We start from the raw sequence: 15,427 nt of genomic DNA, 5'->3' as shown, positions 1-15,427 counted from the left end.
TTCAGTTTGTTCAATTCACCTATAGCGCATGTCTTTGGACTGTGGCGGAAAACAGTGCACCAGCAGGAAGCCCACACAAACATCAGGAGAACATGGAAACTTCAGCCGGGATTTGAACCAGTGACCTTCTTGTTGTGAGGCGACGGTGTTAACCACTGAACCTCCGTGCCACCCCAGATTACTGTTTTAACATGTAATAATTTACATGTTGGGTTGCAAAAATGGCTAATTCGCACAAATTTATACCTAAACCTATACCTCATTGGAAGATGAGTAAATCAGACTAAAATGTCGGAATTAAAGCAGTGGTGCCCAAACTTTTTCGTTTGAAGGGCTAAAAACCTAATATCATTAATAGCTGTGGATCAAGATAAATATACCAAACTATTTTACAATAAAGTTGCCTTGGGTAATTTTCTAATTAATTTTACATTATTTAAAAATAAATAGAAAACCATCTTGAATCACATTAACTAACACAATATAATTTTATTATAACTTATTATATTATAATTATAACTTATTGCAATACAATCATAAACAATCACATTTATAACAATAGTTCAATGCTGAAAATATATACATTTATAACAATAGTTTAATGCTGAAAATAGTCAAGCAGAATCTGCCTTTGCCTCTGGCCGTCGGGTGACAGTATATACTGTACATTTAAAATTAAATCTGATTAAATGAAACCCTTTGAATTGAAACATTTTATTTCAGTTAGCTTTTAAAATGAATATTACAACAAACAAATAAAAGGTTAAATTAAATTTCTCAAATTCTAATTTTCTAACCATCCCCACCATTCTCCCTCTCAGATAAGATGGTGGGCCAAATCAAAAGTTACCTTCGGCCGATTTTGGCTTGTTCGCCCTAGTTTGGGCAGCTCTAAATTAAAGCATGTAAATTAATAAAAATTAGCCACTAAATTAAAAAGTGACAAATTAGTGTGAGATTGCTTTGAGTAAAACATGATTATGAAAACACCATCGTTTTTGCCAATAAATTTTTAATTGTAGAAAACTAAAATCTCAGCAGATTTTTTTTTTTTCCCCAGAAAGCCTTCTTATAACCTCCATTTTTTAAGTCATATACTGCCTTACAATTTGCTTTACAAAATTACAACTTTCTTTAAATAAATAACATATATATATATATATATATATATATATATATAGGTCACTGGTTCAAGCCCCAACCTATAGGTCAGTTGTCATTTCTGTCTGGAGTTTGCATGTTCCCCCCCTGGTTGCTCCAGTTTCCCCCACAAGACCAAAGACATGCGCTATAGGTGAATTGAATAAACTAAATTGGCCATATTTTATGAGTGTGGATGAGTGTTTATAGGTACTGGGTTTCAGCTGGAAGGGCATCTGCTGTGTAAAACATATGCTGGATAAGTTGCCGGTTCATTGCTGTGGCGATCCCTGATGAATAAAGATACTAAGCCTAATTAATGAATAAATGAAAATGATATTAAAGCTAAACACCGGCCTGTTTTTCTGTTCATTAGAGATTGTGAAAATTCAGATTTTCAATCAGTTAAAAAATGTATTTGATATTTGGTTTAGAGTCGGAACCCTGTCTGCAGATTATATACTTTTTTAGGTATTATTTAGCAACAATTTTGGTGAACCCTGCCAATTTGTGACCATTCAAACAAAATCGTCACACATGCATCCTCTCCTCTACACTAAAGTTAAAAAGTTGACTCAACTTAAAAGTTTAAGGCAACAAACTTCAGGACATTTTTGAGTTTACTCAACTTAAATCGAGTCAAATGCAGTAATTGGGTTGAAAGTTGAGTCAACTCAAAAATGTCCTGAAGTTTGTTGCCTTAAAATTTTAAGGTGAATCAACTTTTTTTACAGTGTAGATCCTCTGCACGTCATAAAAGTGTTACATCATCCTGAAACTGCACTGTAATAGAAAATGGTAGAGTAAAATATTTTCAATATTTCTCCCCTGTAAATTTATTTCTTTTTCAAATATTTCACAAATGATGTTTAACAAAGCGATACATTTTTTCCACAGTATTTCCTATAATGTGTTTTCTTCTGGAGAAAGTCTTACATGTTTTATTTCAGTTATTAGATATGAGTTATTAAAGCTATTATGTTTAGAAATGTGTCGATAAAATCTTCTTTCTGGTAAACAGAAATTGCGGGGAAAAAATAAACAGGGGGCTTATAATTCAGGAGGGCTAATAATTTTGATTAGTAAACTAAACGTAAATGAAATAGATGTAATTATAGTATTAGCTAGTAACTAATAGCTTTTAACAGTTAACGTTATTATAAATAAACAGTTAACCTGTAGGTATAAGAAATAGGTGATGTGTACATGTTCAATGAAGTCTATTAAGGGTTAAGTATTAATTCAACCAAAAAATCTTTCAAAAAATAAAGTAAAAATAAATGATATAGGCTTAGTATTGTCTAATAGGTGTAGTGATCGTGACTCTTGGAGAACTCAGTGCATTCCACAGCTTGGAAAATGGACTGAATACTCCCCCTGAGAATTAGATTACTTGAATGCATTCGACAGCCCAGCGGTCTATTGCTGAGGTTCATTTAGACTCAAGGTGTGTGTGTGTGTGTGTGTTATTGGTCTCCCAAGTCTGCTGTCTGCAGAGCTCCCTCGCCTTGTCATAAATGTTTCAGAGATGCCCTTTGATAATGAGAGTGCTGTCTCTGTTTTTCCCCCCATTCAGAAATATCAACCTGCATATTACAGTGGCAGGTGTACCGCGGATCAATACACAACTCCCTCTTAATAATTAATGCTTGAGATGTCACCACAATAGGGAAATTGACTCTGGCCCCGTACATGGTGGTCTTGTAACGGTTTGTTGGTTTAACAAAGTAACAAAGCAACTTTTTTACTGACAGTCTTGCATCCCGAGTTCCCCTGTGGTCATTTATCAAACAAGTAGACAACATTGTCATGGGTATATACTAACAATTATGAATATAGCACTGTAGCGTGGCCTATTGTAGCCCTGTCAATCACATACACGACACACACACACGTCAGCTGTCAGAGACGGTCAGTGTCTGTGGTTTCTCTGGTTCTCAGTGCGGCGAGGGGATGTCCTGGCGGCCTGGAGTGGTATTCGTCCGCTGGTCACCGACCCCAGCTCCAAAGACACGCAGTCCATCTGTCGAAACCACATCGTCAACGTCAGCGACAGCGGGCTCATCACAATTGCTGGTTAGTGCCACTAATTTGTAAGAAATATTTGACAGTTTTGAATGCTGTGAAAAAGTTTGTGAACACTTTTAAATGAATGCGTTATTTCTCATCAGGTCGCAGTTTTAATTGTTTTAAAAATTGGGCTTTTGTTTAATAAAACTTCTTTCTTTAAAGCAGTCTATTGTGCTATATCTATAACCTTACATGACTGGAGTGAGAAGTGCAGAGCTGGTGCAATCATTTCCATATTTCTGTCATCAGATGCTTTCTGAACTGCTGTTTTCACGCTGCTCTTATTTTTTTCTGCATATTTTTTCATAAGGAATGCATCGATGCAGATTTTTGGGCCGATACCGAACACTTTAGATTTGGATTTTGCAGACATATCTACAATAGTAAGGAAAATGATTACTTACTGAGTTTTTAACCCACAGCAATACCACACAAAGAAAGGATGGACTTTGAAGAAATAAACTGTGGTGAAAGCTCCATTAGTGCACTGAGCAAGTTTCACCCACCCATGTGCAAGGCAGGCAGTTCTGTATAATTAAGTAATCTATCGGCTTAAAAATATTGGTCAAATTTTGATATTGGATTGATAGCAATAACATTTAAAATAGCATTTATCAGCCGATAACGACATGGCCACCAATATACTGTATCTCTATTTTTTTTATTTTGAAAGGTCCTATTTCAACCATTTACCCTCTGTTTTGCATATTTACTCAAGTCACTCAAGATTGGACTGGTAGGGGGAAATGCCTGACAGCCTTTAGGGCGCACTCACACTATGCTATCCGAACCGTGCCCAGGCGCGTTTCCCGGATCGTTTGAGAAGTGTGAGTGCGCTGAATTGGTTCACTTGGCTGAGCCCGGTTCACTTGGGCTTCGACGTGGTACGCTTGTGTGTGAGTACAAAACGAGGGGGGAAGAGACAAACGTGCCTTGGCCCAGTTTGATGCAACTGTACATAGTGTGAGTACGGCCTTAAACAAAGATCAACGAGAAGCCCACTTCAAAGATGGGAAGTTTCACAGAAGTTTTTAGTGATAATATGCATTTTTAACAACTAATAATGTGTTTCATGTACACTACCGGTCAAAAGTTTAGGGTCAGTTTTTTTTTTTTTATGTTTTTTTTTTTTGGAAAACTATTCTGTTCATCAAGGTGGCATTTATTAAATGTAAAAAAAATGGTTAAAATGTTAAATAACTGCTTATTGTACATAGTTTCAAATAAAATTGTTACTCTAGTCATTATTGCTTTTAATAATATTTCCATTAATAATAATAATAATAATAATAATGTTAATAATTATTATTAATATTAGAGTGATTTCTGAAGGATCATTTGACTCTGAAGACTGGTGTAATGAAGCTGTAAATTCATCTTTAAAATCACTGGAATAAATTATTAAATTAAAAGATAAACTACATTTGAACAGTTATTTTATAGTGCAATAACATTTCACAATTTTACAATGTGTACTGTATTTTTGTTTAAATAAATGCACCCTTGGTAAGCAGGATAAGCTTTTTTTAAAACATTTAAAAATCATACTGACCCCAAACTTTTGATCAGAAGTGTTACTCTTAATCTTGTGTTTATATTTACATTCACGTTCTTAAAAAAAGTTTGCTTGTGTTACATCATTAGCTGACTTTAACACGATAGTTCCACATCACATTTCTGTCTTGTACCCACTGACTTGACAGCATATCATGTCAGAAATAAAAGTCCAGTTCAGCCCTGACATCCTTGTGGGAAGTGCCAGAGTTCGAGTACTGGCTTGCGGACCTTTACTGATCTTGTCAACCTTCTCTCTTTGTAACTTTGCTTGTGCTTTGCTATGTACAAAACTGTCCTATCATAGGCAAAAAAAAACACTGTAAATAAGTCTTTAAAGAAAGAAAATTCCAGTGGGGGAAATTTTGCTTTAATCGCACATCTGGTATCAACACATAATTTTAATACTCTGTTGATTTCTTATGGTATTTTAAATAATGGCTTTGCGATTTTGGGGAAAATATCTAATTGCGATTTAATTTTGTAGTCAAGCTGCTGCTCAATATTCTGTATAATCTGTAGCTTCTTACGAGCTAAAATGCAATGAGTGTTAGTTAAAAAAAGAAATTGAAAAGATACTAACTTACTTAAACATTTATTCAAATTAGTTTTTAAATGTTAAAAAATTAAACACAAATTTTTCTCTAGAGTAAACACAAATAAGAATGACCTGTTTTTGTTCGGGGTCTGTGACTTTGAAACCGAAATATTCCCATATTACCAATGTTCTATTTTTCTTATTATTAATATTATTTTAATTTGTCTGTTAATGCTTCAAATTTCATCATCCCGCACTCGTCACTCGTTTGTGCTTTCCTGTTTGTTTGTTTTGTTGTGGGCATTCCTCATAGTTCGGTTGCGCAATTCTGATTGGGCAGAATGAAGATGTGCTCACTCAATTGGCTAGTAAAACTATCACACACAGATGACAGTCACGCTTTTGCTCTAGGCAGTGGAAACTAAATAATACATATATATTTCATATTACAGCCGCTCGCGATTAGCTAATTGTAACATTTCAAATCGCAATTGCGATTCAATTTCGATGAACCGCACAGCCCTAATGTAAATAATATTAAATAAATATGTAATAAATAAATAGTAAATATGTAAGTATAAATATATGAACATGATAGCGAAGTGCTTGCAGCTTTTTAATGTTTTTGTATGGTATATATTTTCCCAGTACTGGGTTGCAGCTGGAAGGGCATCCACTGCATAAAACAAATCCTAGAGTAGTTGGCGGTTCATTCCACTGTGGCAACCCCTGATAAATCAGGGACTAAGCCAAAGGAAAATGAATGAATGAATGTACAGTATATTCTAATCATTAAAGAAGCATTTACAAAACAAAATTAAGCTAAATCATATCTTCTGCGCGCACAAGTTCATTATTTAAAATGGAGATTTGTGTCACATGCAATCCACTTGCATTTTCTATGCGCACATATAGCAAAGCGAATTTAAAACATTGACACTTTTTTGAATGTTGTAAGTGCACCGCGAGTCAGATGATAAGAACAACCAGCATCAGCTTCACAATCAGCTTCACATTGTGGATTTTACACATCTTAGTAGTTGTCACAATCACTAGCAATCTAATTCTGGCAGATCGCTAAAGAACTATAAAATTTGCTGGTATATGGACTACAAGTTCCAGTCATGCACCACACACACACATCTGTTCCAGATCATGATTGTTTACATTGTAAATACAGCACACACTCTTTGCTTTTGTGAACATTTCAACGTATTTTCTTTACCTTGCCTTGCCGGTTTTGACCCTCACCTTCTTTTGTTTGTTTGTTTGTTTGTTTTACGTTGTCTGCTGCCTGCCTTTTGACCATTTACCTGTTTACTGACCACAGCTTTGGATTGCTCGTATACATCTGTTTGCTCCTGTGTTGACTGTTGCTTGCCTTACCATTATCTGCATAATAAACCCTGCATTTGGATCCGCACCTCCACTGTCAGTGTCCCACTTCACATCACAGAAATAACTAATTACCTCAGACAACCGCAGAGCATCCAGAGCACCCAAAAACCATAACACTTTTGAATTATTTTAATTTAAAAAATGTATCAGAGCTACAGCTAGGGTTTGTCTGTGGTGGCTTCTCTGAGAGTATAGCTTATGGTTGCTTAGCACACGAGAGGCATGATTATATTGGCATTTTTCATATGGTTTTAAATGTTATGTGTAACTCTTTCTTCAGCTGTATAAAATAATAATAAAAAAATACACTAGATTAATTTGTAATAAGTCTTTACAACTGAGTAATAAGTGTTCAGCTGAGGTTGTATCAAGGTTTCATAGCACTCTGTTTACTGTAGGTGGGAAGTGGACAACCTATCGTTCGATGGCTGAGGAGACACTTGATGCGGCCATAAAGGCTCATAACCTCTCAGCCGGACCCAGCAGGACGGTCGGTCTGACGCTGGAGGGCGGGAAGGACTGGACTCCCACCCTGTATATACGCTTGGTTCAAGACTACGGGCTTGAAAACGAGGTGGGTTTTGAAGACTAACTACTTAGCATTCTGCCAGTCTGAGCTCTTTGGAGCTGGTTCAAACTGCTCCATAACGCTTCAGTCCCTTATGATTCAGTGGTGGGGAGAAAGTCTGGCAACCCCTTGTTTGGACGCGCGAGAGCTTGATGGAGCCATAGCGCTACCATGAATGTTGTTTTGCCAGCATATTTAAAAAGGTCAGCATGCAGATATTTTTGACAGCACTTGACCTTTGGTGAGAGATATAAAAGAAGAGTTCGAATCGAAGTAAACGAGGCCGTGTTTATTTGTCCAAACGCTTAATGAAGCAAAAGTGTTTGTAAGCTAGTTAAAGAGCTGCGACCAAAAGAAAACAACAACAGGATCCTGACAAGCTGAGTGAACATGTTCAAAACCTTAGAGTTGACTGATGACTCATGGATAATAAAAGATTTTTATTTTTGTCACTCACAGGTTGCCCAGCACCTGGCAGCCACCTATGGAGGAAGATCGTTTGAAGTGGCCAAGATGGCACAGGTGACGGGCAAGAGATGGCCAATAGTGGGGAAACGCCTTGTTTCTGAATTTCCCTACATTGAGAGTGAGGTAAGCACTCTGAAATATACACCTCAGGGAGCCCATTTGAAAACATACTATAGTAATTTGTAGTAAATACTAAAGTTGTATTATAATGTACAGTGCTCAGCATAATTGAGCACACCTCATTTTGAAAATGACTTTTTATCCATTCCTCAGTGAATATAGGTAATATATATTGGTGCATTTGACCAAAACAGATTTAATAAACAGATATATTTATTAAAATAATATTTTAGAAATTATCTTTAGAAATGAAAAATAATATATTTAAATTCATGCAAAGTATTCCAAAACCAATTACAAACTACAGCATTTTAAAAAAATTGTATATATTTTTTGCTGTGTATGTATTTAATAATTTTTGAACCATTATCATACGTTATTTTGATAGATTAGCTTTAGATAAGGCTTTAGTATTGACTAAACTAATGTAAATGCACAAATATAATATTGTAAAGCATCCTATACAAAATAATAATTTAAATGAGAGATTTTTGAGGGGTGTAGTCATATATGGTGAGCACTATATATATTATAGCAAGGGGGTCAAAGTCAATTCCTGGAGGGCCAGAGCCCTGCAGAGTTTAGTTCCAGCCCTGATTTAAAACACCCATCTGTAGGTATCAAACAAGCCTTAAGCACTCAATTAGTTTGATCAGGTGTGTTTAATTAGAGTTGGAACTAAACTTTGCAGAGCTGTGGCCCTCCAGGAACTGAGTTTGACCCCTGTGTATTATAGTGTTTGCAACACAAAACAGTGTACTGTAGTTTGTTTAGAAATTGGGTAATATTAGTTGTTATGCTACCACAACAACTACAGCATTTCCACAACAGATTAATTTAAGTACTTTACTATAGTATGGTTCATTAACACTTTAATATTTACCATAAATGGCTATACTTTCTTACTTACTTACTTCCAGGGCCATTTATATTGGAGTTGCTATTTAGCGGCACCATAATAGTGTTTCGTTATATCTAGTTTTAAGAGGTGGGTTGTTAGCCCAATGCTCAACCCCCAACCTGGAGGACCAGGACATACACACATACAGTTAAAGTCTGAATTATTAGCCCCCCTGCAACGGACAGAAGATTTTTTTCAACACATTTCTAAACATAATAGTTTTAATAAGTAAAGGTAAAGGGGTGGGAGGGTAATACCGGCCAAAAGTAAGGGGGGTGGGGGTAAAAAGGGTTGGGGAGTTATGGAAGATAGTGAAGAGTGGGGCAAGAGTATGTGTCGCGACGAAAGTGAAAAGGGTTGTGAAAGAGAGGGGTTGTGTCGTGGACGAATGTGAAAAGGGTTAGGGAGTCGAGGAAGAAAGTGAAGAGCGGGGCGAGAGGGGTTGTGTCGCTGACGAAAGTGAAAAGGGTTGGGTAGTCTTGGAAGAAAGTGGAGAGCGGGGCGAGAGCGGATTGTGTCTCGGATGAAACTGAAAAGGGTCAGGGAGTCGCGGAATAAAGTGAAGAACGGGGCGAGTGGGGTTGTATCGCAGACGAAAGTGAAAAGGGTTGGTTAGTCGTGAAAGAAAGTGTAGAGCGGGGCGAGAGGGGTTATGTCACGGGTGAAAGTGAAAAGAGTTGGGGAGTCGCAGAATAAAGAGAAGAACGGGGCAAGTGGGGTTGTATCACGGGCGAAAGTGAAAAGGGTTGGTTATCCGTAAAAGAAAGTGTAGAGCAGGGCGAGAGGGGTTGTGTTGCGGGCGAAAGTGAAAAGGGTTGGGGAGTCGCAGAAGAAAGTGAAGAGCGGGGAGATAGGGGTTGTGTAGCCAGATCAGATTTCAGAGGTGCTGAATGCAGTTTGTTTCCGCACAAATTAAGCCCTGACTATAGTAATTTTTAATGTGAGAACATTTAAGTTTGTAAATAATTCAAACACAATTTTGCATAAATTGCCCAAAAATACATTAAAGCATTGTTGACTGGTCACATTTGGTGACATATAGCAATTAGAGAATTGTGGTATATTGTCTTTTTTCTAAATATTTAAATACATTTTCAGAAGTTCATGCTTTGTCATTTAATGTGTGTCATTTCAGGGGTGAAAGTTAAAATTTTTTGGTGGCAAAAAAGGTCCATAGCATATTGCCAACAGTGCAGTGAGATTAAAACCAAGCAGCTGTGTGTTTTAAAGTGACGGCCGAAACAGGTGAAACAGTTGACCAACAGTTACAATAGAAACATTATTAATGTACACTAATGTTATCTATTCTAATCACTTTGAATTGACTGCATTTTGATGCAGTTTTAGTCACATTTCTGTGTAATTTAACTCTTCTCATATGACTGAAGTGTAAAAAAAATGATTACCTTTTACCATTTTCCTGAAAATCCTGCTGTTCATAGAAATCTCTAATTTATTCCTGTGTTATTTCTTCAGAGGCAAAGCTTAGCAAAGGATCAATTACTTTAAATGTCAGCATTAAAACTAAGCAAGACTCACTGTCGGCTTGAAAGCTGTAGCTCATATTTGAAATTATAGCAGATTATTCAGCCAACTTAAAAATGCAAAGACATCTGATCGTCTTCCAAACTGAAAATGGTGATTTCTGTCTGGTTTTAGGTGCAGTATGCTATAAAGGAGTATGCGTGTACAGCCATCGATGTGATTTCTCGCAGAACAAGGTTGGGCTTTCTAAACGTGCAGGCTGCGGATGAGGCTCTGCCACGCATTGTTGAGATCATGGGCAAAGAACTGCAGTGGACTGAGCAGAAGAAGAAAGTATGTAGTTTATGTTATGGTGTTTTTTATTAGAATGAAATCTTTTTTAATATTATGTGTGGGTTTTTAAATTAAAGCAGAATCTAGGACTGGGTGATATTGCAAAAAAATTTTACTTTTTCGTATCTTGAATGTCTCTGGCGAGTGCCATTCACGCCCGCGCTGTTCTGGCATCAACCCACCAGATGCTGCTGTCTGTCTCACCGAATGATTGACTGCGCAACCGGCCAATCGGCTGACCCACCCTCCTCTTTCCCTGAACCCAACCAGTTTTACCGATTGGCCCGCCTGACCGTTCACTTCACTAAACCCGAGCAACAATTTAGAAAAGCCGTCTATGACTGAATGTGGAATTATGGGAGTTTTGATCCTTATTACATCCTACGGGACTCCTGCAGAAATCATGTTAATGTATAAGCTAAAGAATTCAATACTTGTTATCGTCTAGTTATCATGGCAGTATGAAGCAGAGTTGGGATGAAAGTCAGTAAATAAAGGGGTATTTGCTTATGAGAAACGAGAATGACGCAGCATGAAAGCAGCAGAGCTTTTATTGTTCCACAGTCATCCACTTCTGTTCGTCTGGTAAAATTGCTTATTGTTTTGCATTTGAAACTTCTTCAAAACATTTTTGGATAATGTAAGTGAATAAGTCAGCAAAGAATATAGCACTATTTGGGATTTTTTATATTTTAATGTAAAAAATCTTATTTTTTGTGCCTTCCAGAAAAGCAGAATAATAAATAGTACAAAATAGTATTCAAACTGGTAATGGTAACATTTACCACTGTGTTAAGCACATAATCAGCACCTGAGGTGATCATTATCATAGTAGTTTATGTTTTTTGTTCAGCCACAACATCGCAGAAATAGAAACCCTTTCTAAGTGTGCTTTCACACCTAGACTTTTGTTTCGGAACCTGTCTCGTTTGCCCAGTTAGCGCGGTCTGTTTGGCATATGTGAATCCAGCAATCGCGCTCGGATCCGCGCCAAAACAATCACTCCGAGATCGCTTGAATGAGGTGGTCTAGGCTCAATTGAAACTAATTCTGGAGCGGAGCGGTTGTAGTGAGAAACCAATACGATCCGAGCCCAGTTATATCACAGTGTTTTATGGATATGTATAAGCTGTATATACAGCTATATGAAGAGAGAATTATGAGTAAGACGGGAGGTCATTCCAGACATTCCAAGTCTCCCAGAAGTTTCGGGAGTCTCCCGTAAATGCAAAGAGACTCCAGGATGGACTCTGCAAAATAGACTGTAAAACTCTGACCAATGTGAGGAGAGTTTACTCGCACATGACTTGTTTTAGCTATTTTGGCCTGTTTAGAAACTTTGCAGTGTGAAAGCGAACCGCACCAAGAGCAAAGAGCAACAATGTAACAATTTTAATCCCTGTTTCAGAACAACTGAATCGATTCACAGGTGTGAAATCTCCCTAAAATAGAAACTTTAAACGTCACTGTTTTGGGTGGTTAGTACAATAACTCCTTTTAACATAGAAAGGATAGCTTTTATCATGTGTTTATGCATCACATCATGTGTAGGTAGCAGTGGTGGGGAAAGTTACTTTAGAAAGTAATGCATTACAATATTGAGTTACTCCCCCCAAAAAGTAACTAGTCGCGTTACTTAGTTACTTTTTATGGTAAGTAATGTGTTACGTTACTTCTGTGTTACTTTTGAGTTACTTTTGCGTTACTTTTTGATACCTGGCTGTTTTTTTCCCTTCTTTTTTTAAATACAGGAGCTTAGCAAATAACACAGCACTGTATAACTGAACCTAAATTAAAGCACATAAAAAGTTTTAGGATAATGTTATATTTTAGGTTAATGTCTCTGACTCCAGTGCTATACATGCCGTATATACAGATTATAGAAAGTTTAAAGCAATATGTTTGCTACTTTTGTACTATTTGTCTTGGGTAAGATCCCTGTACATTGAGACAATCACCTTCTTCGATGTGTTCAAAAAATGAACACATTCTTTCATTGACTGCACAATTCATTGCGACTACTTTAATTTTAATTCTGCTTTTAATTCTGCAATGATTTAAAAGCTGATTAATTAAACTTAAAAGTAACTTGTGTTACAATTACATAAAAAGTAAATCAAATATTTAAAGTAATGCATTACTTTACTCGTTACTAGTAATATTATTACATAACTTGTAATGCTTTACACCCAGCACGAGTTACAAATCAAAAACACACACTCACACTTTCAATAAACAGTTTGACAGTGTCTGTCATAGGAAATTTGACATGAATAATTAGGCAAGATGTCTTCTCATAGGATAAGGACACAAAGGCTCATGAATATTTATGAGACATCGACGCATCATCAACTGCACTGATGTTATCTACCACATCCAAACATGTGACGTCGACACAGTGTAGCTTTGAACCCCAAAGACAAAAATAGCTCTTAAAAAATCTGAAAATTCATGAACATTTAAATGAGCGAATGCTAATATTGCCTTCTGTCACACTGACCACAAACATCTCAATTAAAATGCTAAAAAATATATATATTTCTATTATGTATTGAATTTATTCCTGAATTTAAAGAAAAAAAAACGGTTCTACCCTTTACCTTGAACCCAACATTTTTAAGTTTTTTCTCCCGACCCAAAAGCTAAAGGTCTCAGCCAGGTTAATTTAGGTAACCACTAATGAATGATAGACGTCAGCTATTGTTAGCTGGACTCTTAAATAGTCTCCAGTTTACGATAAGAACACAATTCAGTCGTACAATGAACGCCCTGCACAACACCTCTGCATGACTATGACTGTTACGTCTGAGCTCGCAGCAGTGTTTGTAAATGTGTGTGTGTAGTGTGTTTGTTAGCGGGTGATAGTGTTACTCCAGCTTTTGCGCGTTGGTCGAGGGTTTCCTGTCTGATAAACAGAAGCACTAATAATAGCAGCGATCAGTGTGCAGCTTTGATTCTGCTCTGTTCCCATGAGTTGAGCGTTCAGATCTGCTCACAATGCTGATGCACCACACCCGACACACACACACACACACACATGTATGAACACAGACGCAGTGCTCTGCTGAGAGACCTGATCCAGTGCAGGTGAATTACAGCTCTGCAAAGTCAGACTTTTGAATTTGGGCTAGTTTGAATTCTTTTTATTGCATTTTTCATTTTTTGCTGGAAATATATCAGTGTGTGATAATAAACGGAGCTGCAATCACATATACAACATGTCTGAATTTAAATAGACTAAAAATAAAAATTCATTTAAATTTATGCATTTAAATGTACATACAGTTTAGATACAATAAATACATTTTTGTTTAATATTTTTGAAAGATGTCTCTTTCAAATATGGGTTTGTGGAATTTTTTTTTTATTTTATTTTATTTTATTTTTTCAGACTTCTTTTATAAATGGGAAGTTTAAAAGGATTATAAATATTGTATTATAATTCACTGCCACTTAGTTATTGCATTCTTGCGGAGCCATTTTAATTTTTATATTGCTGTAGCTCAGTCCACCACCTTTATTCTTTTGAACATTTTAACCTTTTTTTAACTACTGCTACTAATAATTATAATTTCTTAAACAACAAATCAGCATATTAGTTATTTATAAAACATCATGTGACACTTAAGATTGAAATACTGAATACATTTTACAACCCCAAATCAGAAAAATTTGGGAGAGTATAGAAATAAAAAATAAAGCAGTGTTTTTTAAATTTACTTTGACTTGTATTTCATTGCAGACAATACAACAAACATTATTTAATGTGTTCCTCATGATTTTGATTTATTTTTAAACATGTATTCTTATTTTGTGTCTTGCAACACATTTTTAAAAAATTGGAAGAGACCACTTTGTAATGTTGCCATTCATTTTTACAACACTTAAACAATGTTTAGGGACTAAAGACACCAAGTGATGTTTCAGGTGTAATTTTGTCCCATTCTTCTCACAAACAAGTCTTAAGGTAGACTACAGTACAGAGTCTTTGTTGTCACAATTTGCACCTCAAAATGCGCCACACATTCTTTATTAGAGGCAGGTCAGGACTGCAGGCAGGCCAGTCAAGTACCTGCATCCTCTTCCTCTGCAGCCAGGACTCCGGACAATTTTTGGGAATGTGATGCAGGTCTGAATAACAGGAAAGGATGTATATTTATAAATGAAAATTTGACCTGACAAAACATATAATATTTTGTTCATATTGTATGCATTGAAATACAAATCAAAGTAAATTTGGAATCACTTTTTTTTCTTTTTTCCTGTCATACTGTCCCAACTTCTTTCTGATTTAGAGTTGTACAATATATTTGAATAGAAATAAAGTTACTTCAGTTTATAATAATATTTACACAATATTATTATTTTTGCACAATTTACACAATTTTCTAACCATTTTTACCTAACTATTACCAATATTCCTACAACTATTTATCCAATTTTTGATCACATAAATTCAGTCTTGGGAAGCATAAACTTCTTTAAAAATAAACAATTATTTCAGTATTTTTACTCTTTTTTATAAGATTTAGTTATGAGTATTTTGGAAGGCTGTTGAGTGAAAATAAATAAAAAATCTGTCAATTTTTTTTAAAGGAAATAATTTAATTTAAAACCTAATAATAATAATAATAAAAAACAGTATTTTTCCCAGAGATGGGTTGTGGCTGGAAGGGCATCCACTGCGTAAATACTTGCTGGGTAAGTTGGCGGTTCATTCCGCTGTGGCGACCCTGGATTAATAAAGGGACTAAGCCGACAAGAAAATGAATGAATGAATGAAAACAGAATTTTTTTCTGACCCTTTAATTAATATTTATCATTTTGAATTTACATATAACATTTTCATTTA

The 15,427-nt window shown here is 35.9% G+C and overlaps 1 protein-coding gene across 3 annotated transcripts in view; it reads left to right on the top strand.

Moving 5' to 3' along the window:
* The window catches only part of gpd2 (glycerol-3-phosphate dehydrogenase 2 (mitochondrial)), an 83,607-nt gene that overhangs the window by 56,040 nt on the left and 12,140 nt on the right, over nt 1-15,427 (top strand). For 2 of the 3 annotated variants that reach the window (XM_005165843.6, XM_068221793.2), the window contains 4 exons: nt 3,082-3,216; nt 7,099-7,274; nt 7,728-7,859; nt 10,417-10,575. In XM_005165843.6, coding sequence (XP_005165900.1) covers nt 3,082-3,216; nt 7,099-7,274; nt 7,728-7,859; nt 10,417-10,575 — 602 coding nt within the window. 3 annotated transcript variants of the gene reach the window in all.

The sequence above is a fragment of the Danio rerio genome, chromosome 6 (genome assembly GCF_049306965.1).
Source record: "Danio rerio strain Tuebingen ecotype United States chromosome 6, GRCz12tu, whole genome shotgun sequence".
In the NCBI taxonomy this organism is placed as follows: domain Eukaryota; kingdom Metazoa; phylum Chordata; class Actinopteri; order Cypriniformes; family Danionidae; genus Danio; species Danio rerio.
The sequence above is the reverse complement of the archived record's forward strand: the minus strand, read 5'-3'. Positions and strand labels throughout refer to the sequence as shown.